Source organism: Corvus hawaiiensis, chromosome 14 (assembly GCF_020740725.1).
Source record: "Corvus hawaiiensis isolate bCorHaw1 chromosome 14, bCorHaw1.pri.cur, whole genome shotgun sequence".
In the NCBI taxonomy this organism is placed as follows: Eukaryota; Metazoa; Chordata; class Aves; order Passeriformes; family Corvidae; genus Corvus; species Corvus hawaiiensis.
The window spans coordinates 13,130,387-13,153,134 of record NC_063226.1 but is presented as its reverse complement, the minus strand read 5'-3'; the positions used below and the strand labels follow the sequence as shown (position 1 = coordinate 13,153,134).

Below are 22,748 nucleotides of genomic sequence, written 5' to 3'. Positions count from 1 at the left end.
TGGATTTATGCTGTGGGAAATGACATTGTGGCCCACTTAAATTGCACAGCATTTTCTGTGCCCCTTTTGTAAAAGCCAGAAATCCACTGGAAAAAAATCAAAGAGAGAATAACTCAAAAGAGAAGTTCTTTTGAGCTTTTTAATGAAATTCAGTACATGCCTACTTATTTCTAAAGAGATTTGAGAGACGGAGATTTGAAAGTTTTATGTAATCTTATTTGGTGAAATAAGTGTGTATTTAAAACATGCTGTACATATGTTGTAGGAAAAAAGCTGTGTAGGAATTTTGTATACCCCAGGTAAAAGAAAAGTATCACAGAAAAGGAAAAGGTTAGGGAGGGTTCCGTGTCTACTAAATAAAGATTTATTATTCCCTGTAGTTAACTTCTGAAAAAGGTATCTCTAGGAATTAATGCCTTTACTGGTGTTTGTGGTCTGGTTACTCCCAGAGTGACACCGGGATCTGAAGGTAGTTTCTCAATAGCTATAGTTAATGTAATGAAAATAGGAATTATTTTAAGATTGCAAGGTGACTGGATTTTTCCATTGCTAGAAGTCATTCAGATCAATTCATGTAGATCTTATTTTCACAGCCACATGCTTTGCTGTACAACCCTCAGTTGTGCCCATTGTTTAGCACAAGTCTGGTGCCCCATGTCACCTCCCAGGGATGAGACATCCGAGCCTGGCAGAGACCATCCTCTCTGCAGCACAGTTGGTGTTTCTCAAGGAGGAAGCTGACTGTCAAACATAGATACAGATAGTTTTGCCAGCTTGCCAAGCTTTGGCATGAGCTATGAAAACAACAGCACTTCCCCAGCCTGAAGAAAGACAAAGCCAGTAAATGATTAGAATTGGTGCAAGTGGATGACAGCATGCACAGAGTGTGTAATGTGGCAAAGACATGCACCAAGGAAAAGGTGCAGCACACATTCAGCCCTGACTTTGTGACATACCCTCTGCAGCACATGCAAATGCTGTCCTAGGAAATGAGTAATGACAACAATGGGAATAGTGTAAGAAAGCAACTAGATTACATTCATGATTCCATAACCACTAAAAGCTTATTATTGATGTGTGCAGTTGTTTTGCTTCTAGTGATCTGTTTCAAGTGCTGATATAATTGTTTGCATTAGTATAAATGAAATGTACATTCCTTAGCTATCAGTCCCATTGAACTGTGTTCCCTTTTGTTGTTAATAACTCTTGAAATAATAATAATGTCCAGAAGCTCAAGCCAGGAGCAAAAGCACTTACTCTCTAGCTGCTTTTTGTTGTTTTGCATTAAGAATCTCAAAACTCAGACCTTAATTCTCTGTGATCTGACTGCAAAACCCTGTTCAAAGTATTATCATGGTCCATTGATGATTTCAAGACATAGAATACAAAGCAATCCAGGCTTGAGATCTCACCACTGACAGCAGAAAGCTTAAAAGTACACTTCTAATACCTCCTCTGGGGGGTGGGTGTGTGCTGCCCAGTGTCTCCAGAGTCCAGATCTGATGGTGAGTGAGTGGTTTGAGATGCAGTAAATTTGTCACAACCACTGTCACCTCACTAATTCAGTAGTCATGCTCTCATTTGCTTGATTTGGATCATGTATCTGTAGTTGGGTGACCCAGGAGTGCACAGATCTGGAATTAATGACTGTAGATTGGCAGCTTTGCGTTCTTGTGGTACTTTTCCCAAGCCCTTGACAGGAATCCATTCAAGGCTTGGGATTTTGTTAAATTTTTTGTAATTTAACTTTTCAGCCTGCAAGGGAGACTTGTGGCCAAACACATGGGAAATGGTCTCCAGGTTTCCTGGTTGTATTGAGATATTTTCCTTGAAGTATGTACAAGAGCAGAATAAAACCATGTACTTTCTTAATGCAAGACCCATTCTAGATCACACTTATTTCTCCTGGGAGTCTCTGAGGTTCCTACATGGTTCAGGATGAGCAAATATATTGACTTTTAGGCTCCCACTGTGGGCACATCCTACTCAGTGCAAATTGCTGCATGTGGTTAAAGAGCTGCTGCTCGGGCTTTGCTCTTTATGTGACAATTTCAGCTCCTCAGTAGGGGTCATCCTCAATCCATATTTTAGTGGGTCATCAGTCATCCCTGCTGAGTTACTTCAATGCTAAGGCAACCTTTCCCTTGGAATAATATGCCCTTCTCAGTAAGACCTAGGTAATTGTCTAGACCAACTGCAGTAATATCATATTATACTAAAATAAGATCCTCTGTTGCTGTCTTTTCTCCAATCATCCTTCAAGGCCTCAGATCAGAAACAAAGAAAGGAAAGCAGAAAATATGAATGGCTGTGCAGGCAAAGTAGAGTAGGCAGCCCCTGTGTATGGCAATAAAGATAGCTTATAACTTTCTAAAGGGATTATTTAGTAGATTTCCTAGTACATACTTAAATAACAACTATATTTCTGTTAATTTTTGTTGTAAAATAATTGCATATATTTTAGGTGTAGAGCCAGCTTTTTATCTGCAGTGTAATTCTAGAGTAAGCCTGGAGTCAATGTTTTTGCTAATGCTTAACCTAAATGAAAAGGTTTCAGAATGCAGTGGGCACAGTTTCACTTCAAACTGAATTGGAAAGGTGAGAAGTTTTAGTTGGTGTCATTGCTTTTGTCAACAAATTCTGAGATCTTTGACAGCCAAAAGCTGAGGGACAACACTGATACAGCATTAGAATCTGTCACACAATATTGAATTTATTCAGCTTTTATCCTTTTAATTGCAAGTAATTCCATTAATTGCTGTAGACATTCATCACCCTGGCCTGGCTGAGCTCCAGAAGAAAGTGTGGAAACTAATTAAACATTGGGTTTTAAGGTAAAATGGTAAATTGCTCATTAACCCCCTTGAAATTCTGATTTATTGCTAACAGAACAAAGCAATACTTGACTTTGCAGAAACTGGGTCGTATCATTCTTTCATAGTCTCACTGAAGGTGATGTAGTTTAGACATCAATTAATTGGTCTTCATTTTTTTGCAGCAGTACACTTGTTTGGTTTAACCTGGCAACTACAGCCTGTGGAAGGGCAGCTCTATGAAAATGGAGTTAGCAAAGGAAATAAAGGAACAGAATCCATGGATACTACTTACTCACCAATCGGAGGAAAAGCTTTGGATAAAACAGAAAAAAAAGGTATGTGTAAATGAGAAGCCAGATGGACGATGAATAGTTAAACATTAGTGCTGTTCAGAGCCTGTATTTTCTACATGTTGACAGTATTTTGAGTCCAGTTTCTATCTTCTCTTGTATAATTTTAAAACAGGTATGAAAAGCCCATAACCAGGTAAGTTCCTTTAGCAGAACTCTCACTGAAATTAGCAACCAGTGCATTAGAAAAGGAAGGTTCAGTAGCACAGTGGGAGAAGAGACGAGAGTGGCTTCTGTCTTAAGGGAGGGGAGACCACATTTGCCTTGTTCCCTTTGGTGCAGAGGGCTTGGCGCTGTGCCTGTCCTGCAGACCAAAGTCAGTCTCAGGCAAAGTGAGCCCCTGTGTGCTGACAGGTCAGAATGTGCAGAAGAGTAGAAATCTTAATGCTTTTCAAGACAACAGTTCTTGAAGGCATAAGATAAAGTACAGCATCCTGTCACGTCCTGGCTGACCCAGTCACAGTGAATCAGCTCCCAGGAATCTACCATGGCTTCACAAAACGCCTGAGCCAGTCTGTCAGCTCCCTGCTGCCGGGGGTACAGCCCTGCTCTGCCCTCCCTCCTCCCTCTGCCGCTCCCTGTGGCCTTGTGCCCACTGCAGGGGTTGCCTCCTGCACAACCAGGCCACGTCAGTCCTCCATGGCAGCAGAAAATGGCTTTGTTAAAGCCATGATGCAAATCATCTTCTGCCACACAAGTGGCTGAACCAGACTCTTGAAGCACCAGAGCTAGGACAGGAAAGGAGTGGGCTGTGCAGCCAGGGTGTGCAATGGAGAGAAGGAACTGTCTGAGATGTGTGATTCCGTCTTCTTAAGTCCTGTCATTTAATGTTGTTAGATCACCTGCTCCAGTATTAGTCACAAGCTCTGGCCCATGCTTCCCATCAACCACTGTCACAATGCTTTCTGACCAGAAAAAGCAGATGGCCTTCCCATTTCTTTTTATGGTACTCAGAAAAAGTGGATAGATCAGATCAGATCAAAGTGAATGGGAGTGGAATATGAAACCTAATCTTTCCAGTTGTTACGAGGAAAGTAAAATTGTACTGGTAGCTCTGCAGTGATAGGGGACTTCCAGAGCTTTCCAATTTTAGAGCAGAGCAGGAATCTGATTTTTCATGTTCTGGGTAAGATCCATGACTGAAAATAGGCAGCAAAGTGGGACATTGTTGTACCAGTCCCTCCAGAAGGAGGATTGCATTGCACATCAATAATCTTGCAAATCAGTGTGGCACAACAGGATAGACATCATATTAGATAAATGAACAATAGAAATACGTGTAAGGAGACAATGATGTTGTTTTCCATTATTTCATCCCTTAGAATGGATTGGTAGTGAATTGCAGTAAATGTTTTATACACTTCTGTATTTTTTGTCCTGGTGCACCATGGAAAATATCTCAAATAGTTCTTCTCAACTGCATTAAATCATTATGTCAGTATATTACAGATTTAATAAAAGCTTTTCCAATGCATTTGGCTTCCAAAGAAGGATGTGTAGAAAAAAACATCAAAAATATCAAAAATCTTTAAAAATTAGATGGTTGGAAACAGAGAAAAGAATATGCAAGTCAATAAAGACTCAGTGTAGTAGGTAAAAACCCAAACCCCCTGCCTTGCTCCTGGGAATCCCAGTTTTTAGTGTAGCTATACAACTACCCCACAACACGAAAGAACAGAGTCCTGTGATAGCAGAGCCATTTCATTGAGGGCATACCCAGCAGTTTCAGAGGTCAGTCATGAACAGACCTACTCTGTTGTTTACTTGTCCCCTTTCACCTTTTGGGGGTAACATGTAATCCAGAGTTAAAGCTAGCAAGGAGTACACATTTGGAAAAACACAAGAAAAATCATGCAGAATTAGTACATGCATAGTCTGGCTCTGGCTAGTCTTTGCTCATTTTCTTTCTTTACATCACTTTTAATATATATCAGTAATTTTACTCCCAGTCCTCATAACAAATTCTCCCTCTAGAAGTGATGAAAAGGAGCACTTGGAAACAGGCAACTCCTTTCCCTACAGCAGGATACTACAGAAAGTTGATGCACTGGCTGTAAACTTGAAGCTTCTGATGTAATTTCACAGGGATAAATAACTGCTGTCAGATACTGTGACCTCACATCTTTGCAACTCAATGCAGTAGCACAGAATGCTTTTCCAGACTTGGAAAGCGTAAATTTTAACTAATCTTTTAATGAAGATGAAGTTTGTAAACCAGCAAGTCAGATTTCTTCAAGAAACCACTTTATAACACACTGACCCATGGCTACGAGTTAACATTTTAATATGTAGTTATGTGATTAAAAAGTCAGATATCCTATTGATGCTGCTATTTACCAGGGGAGTACAAGGAAATTGATTGTTTCAGGATCATTAATAATAAGCATATGGATACATTCTTGTGGAGGTAATTGGCACCACGCTGTTCAGAGTTTTTCTTTCTTGAAGCTGAGAGAAACCTGTGATTAAGAATCTATCTTCTGCTTTAGACTTCTGAGGAAACCCTGTTTAGAAAGCATAGGGAAGAATTAATACCCTAGTTGGCAAGATTGCGAGCTGTACAAGGAATTGAATATAGATAATTAAATTATACTTCGTCATAAAAAAAATGTTTTTACAAGAGCAGAATTGTATTGCAGCACTGTAATTTTAAACCTTATTTTGGATTTCTTCGAGAGAGAGCAAGAAAGTAGACAAGGATAGTCTGTGAGGGGTGTGTCTTCAGGTGCCTTTTTTGTACAGCCAAATACCTGCTTAGATCAACTAAACACAGAAGCAAAGCTAAATTCTTTTTCTGTAAAGAAAGCAGAGTGGCTCAGTGAATATGAAAATATGCATTTCAGACATGGCCCCTCCAGTGGCCTTTCCATGCTCTGTGGTTGTCTGAAAAATTAGCATTTGAAAGTTAGAGATTCTGCAACTGTGTCCTATCAGTAGGGGTAGATAGTATGTATATTTTCCTGTTAGCATTGTGAACAGCAGCATGCACTTCTTTCCTGTGGGATGAGATAAATGGACATCTAAGTGCATCTGGTTTTTTTAAAGCTTATATTAAATTGTTGCTAGAGCAAAGGTATTTTCAGCCAAACGTGGAAAAACTCCCGAGGTACGTAGCAACACTAATATGGTATTCAGCATCATTTGATAATATGATATTCAGCATCATTTGATAATATCAGTTAGTGAGAATTCACCCAAACTGAAGACACAACACTTTTTCTTTTCAACAAAGAAGCAGACCTTCTCACTTCAAATAATAAGTAGCTACTGTATGTTAAAGACCTTGAACACTGCCCAATAACGCCTTTAATGTCAAAGATCATACTGTGTCCCTGGCTTTTTACTTAGTGCTCTACTGTCTTGTAACTGAATCATATTAATTACCATGTGTCGATATCACCAAAAAGTTCCGTAGTGTTTTACTTAACTCACAGTAACTGCTTGCAAAGGATCATTAAGATTGAATATCTCTAGAGTATTGGAAATAGGGGAGAAGGTTTTTAAATTTACATAAGCCAAGTAGGATCTTTTTTTGTGTTGGGTTGGGAAGGGATCCACTTTCCTTGTCCAACAGAGGAAGTTTAATTCTCTTTCAAAACTCAACATTCAAGATTTTTTCTGTGAAGCAAATTGGGCAGAAGTAGTCTCACCTTGAACATCGTTAAAGCAGCAATTTGGAAATATTTTAACTCTTAAACTAAGCAAGTGGTGTATTTTTAGAGTACTAGATTACAAGCTTCTGATCTAAAAATAGATGTATTTATGTGATGAGGTGTTATAAGCTAGCTCCTCATTCTTGCTGTGGGTTTGGTGACACAAAGCAGCTGTAAAGCTGGAAGATCTGGTACCCTGAGAATTCGCTCCTGCCTTGTAAATTAAATCTCTATTCATTAAGAATGCTAAGTACTTCCTACGCTAGTTAAAGCCCATGTACAGTCCCACTGAGGGTCTTTGTTGTTAACACACTCAAGCAAAAGCTGGCCCTAGCTTTGGTACTGCTGTTTTCATTTCTAGGGGTGATTTATAAAATTTCACGTACATTTTGTTGGATTAGATATTTATATGCATTTATTGTAAAAGATGAGGCTCCAGTCACTTCGCTCCTCGTTATTTTTCACTGTGATTCTGGAATGAAATGAAACAGAGATGGATGTGGCTGCTGAATTCAATCTTCTCTTGACTCATCCTCTAATGCCACACATTATCCTGCTTATTCTAGTTCAAAGCATGGAAATGTCAGTAGAGTTTTACAAACCTTTCAATGGAATTAGCTCAAATGTTTGCAGGATTGGGTCTGTGATTTGCAGCATGTCACGATGCTGATCACAGACAGGCAGTAAAAAACATAAAGATGGTGATATAAGCCAGCAAAGCAAGCCAGCTCCAATTCAGTTTGGCGAAGTCTTCCTTATGCATTCCATTTCCCTTTCTATTTCAGTGCTCTCACACCCATGTGTGAAGTCACATATTGCAGATGTCTGCAAATTTATTGTTTGGCATTATGAAATTATGCCATTTTTGTCTTCAGAGTGCCTTTCCCTGTCCTCATGCCCCTATTACATTTTCATGAACAAAGACCAAGCCAGAACAGATGTTCTTTATTTCTCCAGGACTAGATTAACACTACCATAATAAAACCATTAGGAATGGTGATTAATAGAAATCCGGGCTTTGGACGGGGGCTCTGAACTACCAGGTTTGATGGATTTTCTGTCCTCTCTGGGGTCCATTTGTGTAGCTTATGCAATGCCCCTTCGGCAGCACTCTGAAATATGTGCCAGAGGTAGAATTTCCCTCTGTCCTCACTCTGTGCATTCGCAGTTGAATGTGTTTTGTTTGCATAGTTGATGTGCAAAGACCGTGGTTTATGCAGCAGCAGCAGTTCCTCCTTTTCATAATCAGTACAGTGTTACAAGATTTCCAGAGCAAAAATACCCCATGACACCTGTTGTTGGAAATATGTTGTACATGTTTGTTTGTGTTTTCCAACTTGTTGAATAAAAAATGCAGTTATCAGTGTTAGAAGTTGATTTTTGTATATTCCAATATATCTAAGGCATGTTTATACCTTGCAACTTCTCTCTTCACCCAGTGTAAATTCACAATTGACTGTTTTGTTTGTTTCTGGAAAATTAGTATTTCAGAAGGGCCGGGCCATAGACACAGGAGAAGTAGAGATTGGAGCACAAGTTATGCAGACCATCCCACCTGGTTTATTCTGGCGCTTCCAAATTACCATACATCACCCTGTGTACCTGAAATTTAACATTTCACTGGCGAAGGATTCTCTGCTGGGAATTTATGGCAGAAGAAACATCCCACCTACTCACACTCAGGTAATTGGAAATGGTCCTGATTCTATCACACTTACATTTTCAAACAGCAGCGGATGGGAGCATTCACAACACGCTTTCAAAGAAGAGAAGGAGAAAGGACCTGGCTGTAACCACAGTCTGGTTATCCTTTTCTTTTACTGAGCTCTGGCAATACCTCAAACTGTGCTCTCTCAGAGGAAGGGAAAGTGTCATAACAGACAGATCAGCAGCTGTGACCTCAGGGATGTGACTGTCTGGGAGGCTGGACAGGTACACACTGTCCTGCTGCATAGATCCAGCATCTTCTATGCAAGGGATGAAATTCCAGTTCACTTGAAAATGCTTTAACCTTTTTATGATTCCCTTGAAACAAACAGATTGTACAGTCAGTATAAAAAGTTAGTAGAAAAGAAAAAAGCTGTCTCTGGTTTCTAAGATCAAAATTATTTTTGAGTGCTTACTCCTGGGGATTTTGCAAGAGAAAACCTAGCTAAGCAGTCATATGCAATATTGCTGGTCACATTCAACTTTTTTTTTTTTTAGGTTTAATGTATTTGGCATATGAAGCTGTCATTTCTATGGATAATAAATTTTTCATCTTTCTTTATATCAGGATCACACTCCACAGAGTGTGATAAATATACATGGAATCATGGAAAGATTGTTTATAATGGACCACTGGAGATCATCTGCTCTAACCTCAAGAAATTTTTACTACAGTTTTGATATTAGAAATAAGCACTTTTAGCTGTCACTGACTTTAATTGAAGCTGGATCCTCAGTTGAGCTGACAATGAACTTTACTGGAAATCAGAACGCCTAAAAAACCTAGAGAAATATATGTATTTCTTGAACAGGGATTCATAGAAATCTCTGGTGCTTTGAGGTTAACAGGCATTGGAGTTGTCAGCATCAACCTGGTTAGGTATTAAGAACTGTCCTGTAAAAAATATATACTTACTTGTATTACTTAAAGAAAAAGTGTATTTAGGTTTTGATATCTGATATTGATATTAAGGGGCAAGGATTTAAAAATCTGGTATAGAACAACAGGTTTTTAATCTGCTCTTGGCATTTGAGATGAATAGCTGCGTAGCACAGGCGCTACTCCTTGGGAATTTTGGAATTACTCCCATTAAATAGATGTGTTTTTTGGAGTAAGTCTGCTGTATCTAGTGAAGCAAGTGTGTTTTTACCCTGCCATAGCAAACAGCTATGCCAGTTTTGATGCCAGATTTCTGATCTACCATAATGCTTTTTATATATAAGCTGAAGCTAAATTGACTAGGTTATGCAATTGCTGTCCACATTGGTGTATACTTAGGCAATTCCTCTTAAGATTTCAACTGTTTATTCATGTTTGAAGGAGACATGCAGAGTAGATTCATGAATATTTGCTAGACGGTTAATTTTTGCTCATTATTATTTCAGTTTGATTTTGTAAAACTGATGGATGGAAAACAGTTAATTAAACAGGAACCAAAAAACTCAGAGGAGCCTCAGCAAGCTCCCAGGAACCTGATCTTAACTTCACTGCAAGAGACAGGTTTCATCGAGTATATGGATCAAGGAGCTTGGCATATGGCGTTCTACAATGATGGAAAGAAAGTAGAGCAAGTGTTTGTACTAACTACAGCTATTGGTAAGAACAATCACGATGTAATTGTTATTCTGATTATAACATTTCAAAGATGTATTTGATGTATTCCAGCTCCTCTTAAGTATTCTCTTAAATATGTTTTAGTTCAGCTTAGTTTAATTAACCTCAGTGGAGCAACTTCATGTTTAAGCCAATATTAGACAAATAGCAACATTTGTATATTAAAGATAGATATTATCAAATTAATTAAGTGTGAAGTTCTCATGTGTTAAGATTTTTATATGATAGCTTAAATTCTTGAGTAATTTCTGGTTTTATCTTGTTCCAAGTAAAAGAGATTATGTCCGCCCTCTCTACTTACATGGGAACCATAAATCCTACAACAATTATCCAGGCTTTAAGTTCTTATTTCCAGTGTTTTAGTCAGTTGGAAAATCTTTTGTGGATTTGTTTTTGAGTGTTGTTTGATGGATGGCTGGTGTTGTTTTATGCAGTTATTCGAATGTATCATTTTGTTTGGAATACAGAGGGCAAGTACAAGAGGCAGCATCTTGGTTGCATATGAGATCCCTCCTGCCTTTTTAACACGTATAGGTGGGCAAATGTTTGCAGATGTAGGTGTTGTGAGTGAGCAGTCCTCACACATAGGGCTTTTTTGGAATTTAAATTTAGGTGAAGTGTTGTATTTATGACAGTCTCGGTTTGCTGCAAGACTTTAACCACGATACCCTTTAGTTAACCTGTTCTACCATATGTTTAGCAAGATGTCTTTACTAGTAATGGACGTGCCATCTGCTCTTCAGAAAAAGTGGATACTATTTTTACTTTGTGGTAAAAACCTTGCAGAGCAGGACAGTATGATTCAAATATCAAGATTCTGAAGGACTTGCTTAAAAGAAAAAAATTAGAAATTAAGATAGAGTTGTAATGACTGGTTCTGGTGTAAAATTTCATATTTTCTCCGTTCAAAAAAGTTGATCTTCTGCAAGAAAATATGCCATTATTCAATTCCATCTGAGAAAATAAGATTCAAGCAATTTATGAACCATCTTTGCAGATGCTCTACAAAGACCATAGAACCAGGCCAAACTCCAGCCCAGACCAGTATCCAAACTCCTGATCCCTTGTTTACTTTTATTGTAAGACAGCAGGGTTTATAAATGAGGGTTTAAATAATATTTCATTTAGTAGCATAATTTCTACTCCTCCCCTTCCCCTCCCCCCAAAACCAAAAAGAAATTAATCGCCGGAGTCTAATTCATGTTACATGTGGTAAAAAAGAAGAGACTGTGAAAGAGGGAAGCGTGTGAGCCACAGTGCAGGCAGGAGTCCTTGTACTTCATCTTCAAAATGGCTGCAGGAAGATATTTTTGGGGAAAAGTCTGTTCATGCTGCTGCAAGAATCTACTGCTGGTGCATTTGAAAATACTGCCAGCTATTATGTTTTCATAACCTGTGTATCTTCTTCCCTAGTTTGCTGTGCATCATAACTTGACTGTTTCTTTGGGAGTTTCCACAGGAAAATAAATAAATAAAGAAATAAATAAATCCTTGGGGCATTCTTCTTACCCAGACTGGTTTAGAGTCATATTTGACATCTCTGCCAACAAAGGAATCAGCCAGGACCAGAAACCCTGAGAACAGAGCAAGAGCTTGGATGCATCTCTGCCAAATGCTTCTGTGAACCAGCCATGCCCCTCATCAGCATCTGTTAGATTGTATTTCAAGATGCTCCATGTTAGTTATGTACAAAATTGATTTTGCTGGCACTTTAGCTGAAGTTCTGTTCAGACCTTCCTGAGAAGGGTAAATTGCACGCAGAACGTGGCATGCTTCAAGTACTTCCGTTAACTAAATAAAGGGCAGCCCAAACTGGACATTGCATTAAGGGGAAGTAACTTATCCAACCATTAATTCTTCCTTTCACATCAATGTAGGGATCATTTGCCATGTGATTCTTGGAAAACTGGGAAGGCAGGCAAGTGCACACATAGAGCAAGACAAGAGTTGATAATGAGCAGTAATATGAAAAAATTAATAACGAGCAGCATTTCTGTGAAGAAAACTTCCTTCTAAAAATGTGCTGCTTTTTTCACTTTGAAACAGACATCTGTGTACAGGTTGTGGATACCTGATGAACAGAGGCACATCAAATGTCTGTTCTTTAATATAAACTGATAGCCTGAAAAGAATGTTTTCAAATAACCATAGGAGTTTTCAAGAAGAACCAATCCTTATCTTTTTAAGTGGCCATAAACAAGATCAAAATACACTTACGTCAGTCATTTTTATTAATGGTAGGATCTGGGTTTTCTTCTTTTTCCTCAAATATTTTGTGGGAAAGGCATCAAGTTTCCCATTTTCCTATAGCCAGAGGTACTTCCCCACATCTATTGGTGCATGTGGCCATTGAACAGTCCCAGTTCCCCTGGCTTGAGCCCCTCTCCCATCCAGCACCTGCATGGGCTGCAGAGTCCCTCAGTCCTGGAGCTGGTCTGACAGTGACCTGCTCCGCACAGGATTGATCATCTTAGCTTGATTCTGCTTCATATTCTTTATGGAAAATCCATATAAATCAGTGAATCTACTGCATTCCTGTAGGAAATATATGTGTAAATTGGAACCAGCTAATCCATGTAGAGATAGGAGCTTGTCCTCAGATATGTGAGCTTAAGTGGCTTAATATCCAAAGCTGTGTGATAAAACATGGGCAAGTTTAAGATCAGAACTGAAGGTGGAGGTTTTTTCTTCAAATCTAGTTCTTAGTTCTTTATCACATTGAATTTCATCACTGTACAAAAGAGTATTTTTTTGTTTATCTGATTGTATAGAAGTGGAAATCCTGCCCTTCTCCAAGGAATTCAATTCCACATGGTTCAAATGAACACCGTAGAAGGCAATTTACTCTATAAACAGGTTTCAAACAAATTACTTCAGCAATAAAAGAAAGTGTTTAAGGTGTACATTTTTCAGCAAGTTCTCAGGTTCCTGCAATGCTTTTAATGGTGGTAAATTTTACATGAACACTTACTTTAAAAGCTTTTTGGTGTAATATAAATGGTACACCTGTTATCTCAAAGCTGTCAAGACAAAATCTAATAAATATTTGTAAGCTGCTTGAACAGGAATTTTGTTTTATGCTCCCTATGAATGAAAATGGGCTTTTTACTGCTTCTGCACCTGTTTGTATGTTGAGATGTGTCCTGCAGAGTGAGGTGAAGATGCCATTCATTTCAAATTCAACCAATTTATGTTTTCCTTTGTGCACAATTGCCTGAATAAACAGAAATCCTGGATGACTGCTCTACTAATTGCAATGGGAATGGAGAATGTATCTCAGGCCACTGCCACTGCTTCCCAGGATTCCTTGGTCCTGATTGTGCAAAAGGTAATCTCATATTAACTGACCCAAGGTGCATGACAGGGATCATGATTGTGGTGTGTGACTGCTGGGCTTGCAAAGATTCAAACTGATTAAAGGAGATTAAATTCCTTTTTCCAGCCAGATGGCAGATACAGTACAAGCACACATGTGGAAAGTTTCTTTATGCTGTACGTGAGTTAACTCGGATCAACCACTTCTCCCTCCCTGACTTTCAGATTTAATAGGTTCCTCCATCCCCATTTCCATCCTGTCTGTAGTTGTAAAATACATTTTTAATAGGTGTGTTAGCTTAGCATAATGTTTTGTTATTTAAAAGTGACAAACAGTTTCACTTTGGAGAAAACACAAGTAAGTCAAATGCTTCTGTGGTCCTAACTAGAATAGGGTGTAGATAAGAAACCTAAAACAGCTTAGAGACTGTTTTCCAGCATTAAAGCAAAAAAATCTGTTAAGTGAGCTTTCTTCTGCTTCAGCTATTTCTGTCAGTATTATCCATTATCCGCTGCATATGATGTCCAGAAGTTCTCATGGTTTTCCAATGTCTCCTCAAATCTAGGGTTTATTTTTTTTAAGACTCAGTTGGCTCAGAAATTGATACTGGATTGTAAAAGTAAGCTTCCACATTGCTGGTTTACATACAGATCAGTAATGGCTACAACTTCAGTGATATTATGTCTTCTTAGAAGAAAAAAGAAAAGGGCAGGATCCTGCTTCAGTTCACAGGAAGGAAATATTAATCTTACTGAAAATCATGCATCACAGCAAATTTTCCACAGAGGCCAATCAAGGGGAGAGAGTGTTTTTATCTTCTATGATATCCCATTTCTGGTCAAGATTAAGGCATACAAGAGAGGCAGACTGAGGAGACAAGGACATTGTATTACTGCTGCACTACCTAGTTCAAAGATTTCAGTCTGTCACAACCCCTGAACCACATGAAGAATTGAGGAGCTGGAGTGGAAAAGCAATTTTACAGAACGATAAATGCAATAAATGTTAATCTATGTAAGTATGTAAATACATTAAAAAGGTCAATCTGCCTTCTTCAGATTCCTGTCCAGTGCTGTGCAGCGGAAATGGAGAATATGAGAAAGGTCACTGTGTGTGTCGAAATGGCTGGAAAGGACCAGAGTGTGATGTTCCAGAAGAGCAGTGTATTGATCCGACCTGCTTTGGCCATGGTACTTGTATCATGGGTGTCTGCATCTGTGTCCCTGGATACAAAGGAGAGATTTGTGAGGAAGGTTTGTGAAGTTTCCTTCTCTATAGTCCCAAGGGTTGATGTTTGTCTTTAATTTCCACCTCTTTTAAGGTAGTTAAAAACTCACACAGATGTGATCAGCTTTCTGTGAAGCAGTACTGTTTTGCTCAAAACTACCTTTACTGTCTCACAGAAAGTAATGTTAGGATAGAAAATTTTCAAAGGTAAAGGTATTCAGGTCTTGGTAACAGTCCAGTGGACCGATCACATAAAGTTCACATTTTCATTTGAAAAGATAAAATTATTTATTTTTATTTGGCCAAAAGCTCAGGGTAAGGCAGTCAGAAGATCATTTAAACAAAACATGATGTGGTAGTTCTCCAAAGCAATCAGATGATCGTAATCAGCTTTTCCCTTTTTCATTCTGTTACATCTTATATTTTTCTGACAACGTAAAGCCAAAAGGGCAGCAAACAGGTTCAGTTTACCAGCACATATTGTGTAATTCTGTTGTCATATGTCATTTTTACTGGGAGCCTTTGCTCACGGCACTAAACTGGCATCCTTTAAGGCTTGACTAACAAAAAGTGGGAAATTTTGTGAGAACAAGTTCTTGTATTTTTGCTGGTTATGGTACTGATGTGTCTCTGCCCTCATCTATAGACAAAAGCAGTTGTTATTTCCCTCAGCATGTCTGAGATAGCTCATCAGCCTTGACTTTCTTCCCTTGTGCATAGCCTCAGAAAGCAGAACTCGTCCTCGTGCTTGCCCTGATTTGATGATTTTTCACTAGTCCCCTTCGCCTGGAGCTAGTGACAGCATACTTTGTGCTTCCTGCTACAGAGATTTTTGGTAATTCTTTTGAGTAGCACACACAGGAGGCTTTTTATGTTGCTTGAATTCTCTAGTCAGAAAAACGTCCAGGATGGATTTGATAGATTTGACATATCTGGAATGGTTTTTAAAGGGAGGATCAAGAGAATGCTTCTGACATCGTCAGTTGTTGGTAGTTTCAGAAACCAAGAAAACCCAAATGGGAAAAAGCAAGTAATACACAGATTCCTCAGCGAGGCCATGATGCTGAACAAGCCTGTAGCTGGTGAGAGGCTGACTGCTGTTTTTAGTTGCTTTGTTTCTTGCCATAATGAGATTCTGCAAAATGGTTGGGGGAAAAAAATGACATAAATATACTGACAGCTATTGAAACCAAGAGTGGGAAAACATTGGATTTTTATAGTAAGATACTTATTTAAATTTAAAAAAAAAAGGTGAAATAATGTAGAAATATGGAAATATGGTAGATGAAACCAACCTGTGTAGCCAAGTACGGGGGATTTTTATTATAACAGTGTGTCCTTGACATGACTGTTCCATTTATATTGTAAAACATAACTTGTGCAGTAGTTAGGGAATTCTTTCAGGAATTAAGATTATTTTATTGTATGTAAACATGATTTAGTCTTACAGCACTGCTGTTAACAGACATAGCAACAGATGTACTATGCAGGGAGCACCAGTAACTGCATGTATTCATTGCTGTAGGGGTCCTTTGAATTTGTCCTGCCGGATTATCATTCCTGAAATGGAGTCACCCGATTAATTTTAAAATATCAGCAAAATAAAGAGCTGTCTCAGGATGAGAGAAAATTGCTGTGTATTTTTGTCCTATGCTTAGCAAGATGTGCATTGTCCAGAAACACTGATTCCCTCTCTCAGAATTAAACTGTGCTGTCCACAAGCCTGGAAGCCTGAAAAGGATACAAAATAAATCCTGAAATAAGATGTTGATTTGGTGGCATAGCAGTTCAAAAGATAAAGCTTTACTTCTTTATTTTTAGGTTGAAAGGTCCTGTAAATTGGAGGCCATTAATCTCTATGTCTGAAGTATTTAGCCTTCCCTTCCTGAAGCAGAAAACATCTCTTCATTCACGTAGCACAGGATACTGTTTGTTAAGTTTACAATTTAATTATTAAACCAGTACTTGTGCTGGTACTTGAGAAATACATAGCAGAACTTTCACAGTGCCTCTTAAACATCAGTCTGAAGCATGATATAACATGGATGGGCTTCTGGCTAATTGTTTCCCATGCTCAGACCCCACGGATCCTTCAGCTCTGCAGTCTTCCTGCAGCCTCCAGAGAAAGCTTCCTGCTTAAAACCTGTCTCGTTAAAGCAGTGCTGAGGCTTTGTGAAAGAATATGCTGCTCATACAGCACTGACCAGCCAATTTAAATTCTTCTACAGAGCTCCTGAATTTTTCACTAGGAATAGTTTAATCCAAACTGAGAACAAATTTAGTTCTTTGTTTGCAAATTGTTCATCGGTACATTATGACTTTTATGAAGCTGTTCATTACCTGCAATTGCCCAGCACATATTTTTTATGTGTATGACATGTTTTTTTACAGCAAGCATTGAGTTAGAGGTTCACTACTCAGTCTTAGTGGATAACCTTTTTTTTTTGTAGCAGATTTTCAGCTATAGAGGTAGCTTTTCACAGGAAGGTGAGAGAATAAATCTTTCTTTTCCCAGATGTAAATAAAACACAGTGCACAAATACCCAAATGGAAATACAAAGCACAATTACAGAAGTAACTCTTAATTGCTCCAGCTCTTTCCCAGCCATGCTACTCAAGCGCAGACTTCACCAGCTTAGACCAATAAATCTGTCCTGGGAATCTGTGTTTTAAAAATAAGACAAAATCTATGACAAGATGTTCATGTGGCCTCTAAGTCTATATGCTTGCTTTTTTTCTTGTTTTTGATTTATCCTTTTGCGCAGATGTTAACGGATTGTTTTTCCCTTTGGTTTGTTAACTTTGTTTCAGTTGGGTATCTGCACAAAAAAATCATTGAATTAATCTGAATGCCTGTTGTATTTCACTAGTAAATAACTGTAAAGGTGCAAGTTTTATGCTCTAAGTTGTATATTCCCTGCTTTCCAGAGGACTGCCTGGATCCAATGTGCTCTGGCCATGGTGTGTGTGTCCAAGGGGAATGTCACTGCTCCACGGGCTGGGGCGGGGTCAACTGTGAGACTGCGCTGCCCGTGTGCCAGGAGCAGTGCTCAGGGCACGGCACCTTCCTCCTGGACACGGGACTCTGCAGCTGTGAGCCACAGTGGACAGGTTCAGACTGTTCAACAGGTATGATAGAGGCTTGACTTTATCAGCATTGCCTGTGTTTTCTGCTGGAGTCATGAAAGAAAATGATTGCTGTTACTGTGCTAATAGGAATTTAAAAAACAAGATAGGGATGAACCAGGGGTACTGTAGCATGGCACTTTATGGGCTTGTCAGCAACTGGCTTTCAGTTGCCAAGGATAAGGAACGCATTTTCTCTGTGACAAGGACGTTTCTGCCTGGTGGCACGACGGTGAGAACAGTGGTCCTTCAAGAGGGCAGATGCCTCCTGGCATGCACTGGAGGCAAGTACGACTCTCACATGAGCTGCTGAGCACCTGTCAGGCTCATGCAATCAGGGAATCCACAGTTCTGAGAGAGTTGGGAAGATATATTAAAAAAAAAAAAAAACAAATGCAATGACTGATAAGTAAGAAAGCTCTGTCAAAAAAATCTTTAAACAAAAAAGACCATCATTCTTTCATGCTGGGTTAAAAACTCTCTTCTTCCTTGGAGGACCATCAAGGTCTGATCCCACTAAATTTAAGAGTTGAAATGGATTTCCTATGTGCTTTGTACATTTACATTTCGTTTTCTTGAAATGAATGCACTCTGCACATTTTGCTCTGTAATGGAGCATGTCATTACCAATGTATGTACTACTATTTTTTTCCCCTATAGAGCTCACAAAGCCAGAATCTCAGATGATAAGTAGCACATCCCAGTAGAGAATAGATGCAAGTGACAGATTTGCTGAATACTGTGGAATACAGCCAGTGGTCCAAGTCACCAATTTTTCTTAGAAATCATCATTCAGAAGAGCACTTGGAACAGTATAAATTTCTGCTCAGATTTCTAAAGTGTGTGGTTATAATCTTTAAGTAGGGACTTATAAAATGTCCCTCTACATGATGAATTTTTAAGCAACAAAATATTGACCTGCTAATAATTTTCAGTGTTTGTTACAAAGGCCTTGCATTCATTCCACACTCCAAAATTAATGCATGCAATTTTAGTCTGACACTGTCAGATATGGCACCTGCTTTGATAAGAATTGACTTCGTATTGGGTTTCAGCAGAAGCCTAGTTGCTCTCATTTTTATCTTGTATTTTGTTAAATATTAAAAATATTCTCTGAAGCTTAGTATTACATTGTATTTCCATTAATGAAGCAAATAATTGGGAGAGGTGTTAGCTATGTACTAATTTTTTAGTCAACAAAATATTGCAAACTAATTCTGTTTTAATACAATGTTATTGTAGCTCAAAAAGCAGTGTCAGTCTCAGATGGGTCTCTTGTGTCAGCTGCATGGGGCAGTTAGATAAGGATCCAAAAACCTAATAAATAGCCTCCAAAGCTGTTTTGAACACTTTTGGAAGGAAACCTCTTTACCTCCATCAGTAGAGAAAATACCTCTCCATCCCTACGGTCTTCAAAGCATCAAAGGATGCTTTTACAACTACCAACAGGCATCATAGCTAGATGCTTCAGACGTCTCCTTTCAAATATATGTTTCTTCTTAGGTGTTAGACTAGATTCAGGATGGTCTTGGCAATATACCGAGTGTTAGGCTGAAGTATAGATGTTCATTTGTGCCTGAGATGTTCTTCCTAGGATCAGTGATTGCTGTGCATGTTGAAAATAAAGCTTTATTTAGTGAGCAAGGAAAACATCAAATGAATAAGTAAGGAAACATAAGAGGAGTAACAAGGTCACAATAAATGAGCTGTCACATGTGAATGGAGAAAGTCATGAGGTTCTGTGCAATGACGAGGATGAAATGGGTGAAGCTCAGACTGCTCATCTGGAGTCAGACAACAGCACAGCTTTGTAACTGAGAGACCAGCAGTCTCTCAGCCTGCCTCAGACCCTTGCTTTTTGCCATCTCTGTACCACATTCTCAGTGCTGTGAAAATTTGCCTTTCTGTAGCACCTTGAAGAATATAGGCTCTTGTCCTGAGGATTTCTGTGTTCCCCAGCAAATTCCAAATACTTTCAAAATACAGGGATACATTATATTAAATTTTATGGGGGTTTTAAAATAGAAGTTAGTGTATCTTGGCAGACTTTAAAAGGGAGAAATAGCAAAGGTTCTGGAATGTTCTTGAATATATTGTTCCAGATACAGTGTGGCCCGACCCGAAGAGGGTTGACCTCTATAATACTTTCTCCTACCTGCCCATCTCTAGCCCTTCAAACAATATAAACTTCCATTTTACAAGTGGCAGACCGGGGAAAGACAAGAATCAGAATGGTTGGAGGAAGAGAGATGAAAGGTGACTCTGTGACCCATGCATATCCTTAAGAATTGCCAATGTTTGGAGGCCTAGCCTGAGCTCTGGAATCATTCATGGATTTTTTTGAGGGTGGAAAAGACCATGTTGTCCATGCTGTTTGATTTTCTGTAAAACATTACCAAAAAATAACTATTATCCTTCAGTTTTTGCTTGATACTCAATTTCTGTTGAGTGTTTTGAAATTCAGGCTTCACACAGAGACTGAAAATTAAGGGTAGTCTACCATTTCCTAGATAAATTGTTTCAATTATGTCTGGCCCTCTCTGCTAAAAAGTACACCTTCCACTCCTAGTTTGATAGGTGCAAAGTCTTGCAATCATGTTTCTTTCTGTGAGGTGAAAGACTGGCAAATTACTTGTAGTCCTTTCCAATGTCCAGCCTAATCTCTGCTCTGACCTGTGGACTGGCATAAACCAATTTCATTGCACCACCTCCAGATACTCCTACATCCAAAGTTATTGTTGGACAATTGCCATCCCTTGAGAACCAGAAAATCCTCTTGCAGAACTCCAAAGCAGCTGTCAGGATATGTTTTCATTGTGTTTAAATTGGTTCTCAATAAAAGCAGCTCAATATGACTTGAAAGTTGTTCAGACACTTAGTATTGCTAATCCTATACTACTTGTAGGACACAGGCTGGCTTTTTGTTCGGCTCTGTTGCAATCCATCCTTTCAATATCCTTAGCTGGATATCTGTTTCAGATATATTTGGCCTCTTTCTACCCTGCAATATTGAACTTCCATGAAAAGTCATTGTCCTTTGTTAGCTCAGATTTCAATGTACCTCTCCCAGAGATGACATGGTTTTCATTTAAGCTTTGCCTTGCTGCTTATGAGCATCTTTGTAAAGGCTCTTCCTATCAGCTAACTACAAACATACAGTTAATATGCTTCTGATTCTTCTGCCTTCTTTAGGCAGCATCAGCCGAATTTCACCCTGGAAATACTGGCAGATTTTTAGCTACACCAATCAAAACAACATTGTTGTGTCTTTGCTACAGCCATATGTGATCAGGAGAAGAAATTTTTAAAGTACCTTCTGTCTGTCTTTGGTTTATTATATGGACAAGATCAAAGTGTTCTAACTGTTCTATATGATTATAGACTGACATGTATTTACCATGAGGGTGGTGGAATAGCATGTTGTGCCAATTTGCCAACTGGCCTGAATGCTGAAGGTTAATAACAAGATATGGCTTTCACTGCTTCAAAATTACACCAGTGTCAGAAATTTGTAGAGAAGCCACATAGAGTTATTCCATCAGAGTTCTTTCAAGTGCTGTACTGGGACATAGCTGTTATAATTCCAGTTGCAAGGATTCCAAGACTGCGGTCATTATTCAAATAATACAGTTGATTCTTCCATTCCTGCTGGCCTGGGCAGATGTTGCTTGCTGCCTTTACCTGTGGTGTAGTCCATGTTGAAATACACAGAGGTCCAACATCTTCTTCTACAGGAACTTTATTTCTTTGGTTGTTTTAATTGCTGTCCCTTGAACAGTCATCTGTCCTGCTTTCTGCCATATTCTTTGGACTGTGCAAGGAATGAGGGGAATTATGTCCATTTTGCCTGAAGGGAGGCACAGGCATCAGGGTCAAACTAAGCTGATCTCAGGCAGAGATCCACAGACAACTCTGGGAAGAGCTGTCTTTCACCATTTTGATTCTCAAAGTGTTTCCAAGACAAAAAGAAACAGCACCAGCACTGCTACAGTTCTACATTGTCGAAGACGTTCCCAACAGTCACACCAACCATACAGTAAACAGGTCATCTTCCAGCACTGAAGTGGCTTTAGCTCATGCTAAAAAAAAGAAAATGTGATTTCATCTCTAATAATTAGCCTGTGAAAAAACCAAATGCTTCTCTGATACAAAGCACTGAAAATTAAAAATCCATGATAATGCTCACAATACAAATGTGCATCTTCTGTTTTGGAATTAATTCATTGCTATCTTGTTTATCACTTTAATTTTAGTTTTTTCCTAGTTTGGTCTTCCTTTGGCAAGTCACACAAAAGTGCTCAAAGACATTTAGCCATTACCAATGTAGCCATTTGACAGTGGATGTGCCCAAGAGAAATGCACAAGAGATTGAGTTTTCAGTTTCTCATTTCATCTTCCCCTGCCTCTACAAGATGTGGAGAACAGAAATTTCAAGTTCCAAGTGAGACTGATTATATAATAGGTTTTGTGAAAACCACCTGTACTGACAAAGGTCATCCTTGGAGTATTGCAGAGTCTCAGCATCTTTACACCATGCTGAACCCTGTTATGATAGTATGTGAAAATCCATTATCAGTCAGACCTTCACCATACATACCAGCTGACCTGTGCAGTAGGGCTGTGATTTACCCGTACATGACACACTCAGTAGGATGGAAGACTGATATTACACTATTTTAATGTCATCAGGACTTCAGTATATTCGACTTTCTACTTAGCGTCTATGGATCTTTGTTGCTTTATTTATAGGCTGTCACCCAAAATGCCTTGATGTTAATGAGTCATCTCCCTCTGAGGCATCTAGGCAGTGCTTTTCAGAAAGAAAAAATCTAACTCGTCAGTACTGACTGCTCCTGTCAGGTAGAAGGGAAGGTCTGGCTAATGGAAGGTGCAGCATCAACAAACTGAACAAAAAAGCTCATCTTCTATTCTCAGATT

The 22,748-nt window shown here is 38.9% G+C and overlaps 1 protein-coding gene across 7 annotated transcripts in view; it reads left to right on the top strand.

Moving 5' to 3' along the window:
* Window positions 1–22,748, top strand: part of TENM1 (teneurin transmembrane protein 1) — an 834,650-nt gene that overhangs the window by 696,897 nt on the left and 115,005 nt on the right. For 6 of the 7 annotated variants that reach the window (XM_048318357.1, XM_048318358.1, XM_048318362.1 and 3 more), the window contains 6 exons: window positions 2,999–3,151; window positions 8,303–8,502; window positions 9,913–10,123; window positions 13,368–13,469; window positions 14,516–14,710; window positions 17,613–17,813. In XM_048318357.1, the coding sequence (XP_048174314.1) occupies window positions 2,999–3,151; window positions 8,303–8,502; window positions 9,913–10,123; window positions 13,368–13,469; window positions 14,516–14,710; window positions 17,613–17,813 (1,062 nt within the window). The remainder of the gene's footprint in view (window positions 1–2,998; window positions 3,152–8,302; window positions 8,503–9,912; window positions 10,124–13,367; window positions 13,470–14,515; window positions 14,711–17,612; window positions 17,814–22,748) is intronic. The other variant, XM_048318360.1, reaches the window with a different exon arrangement.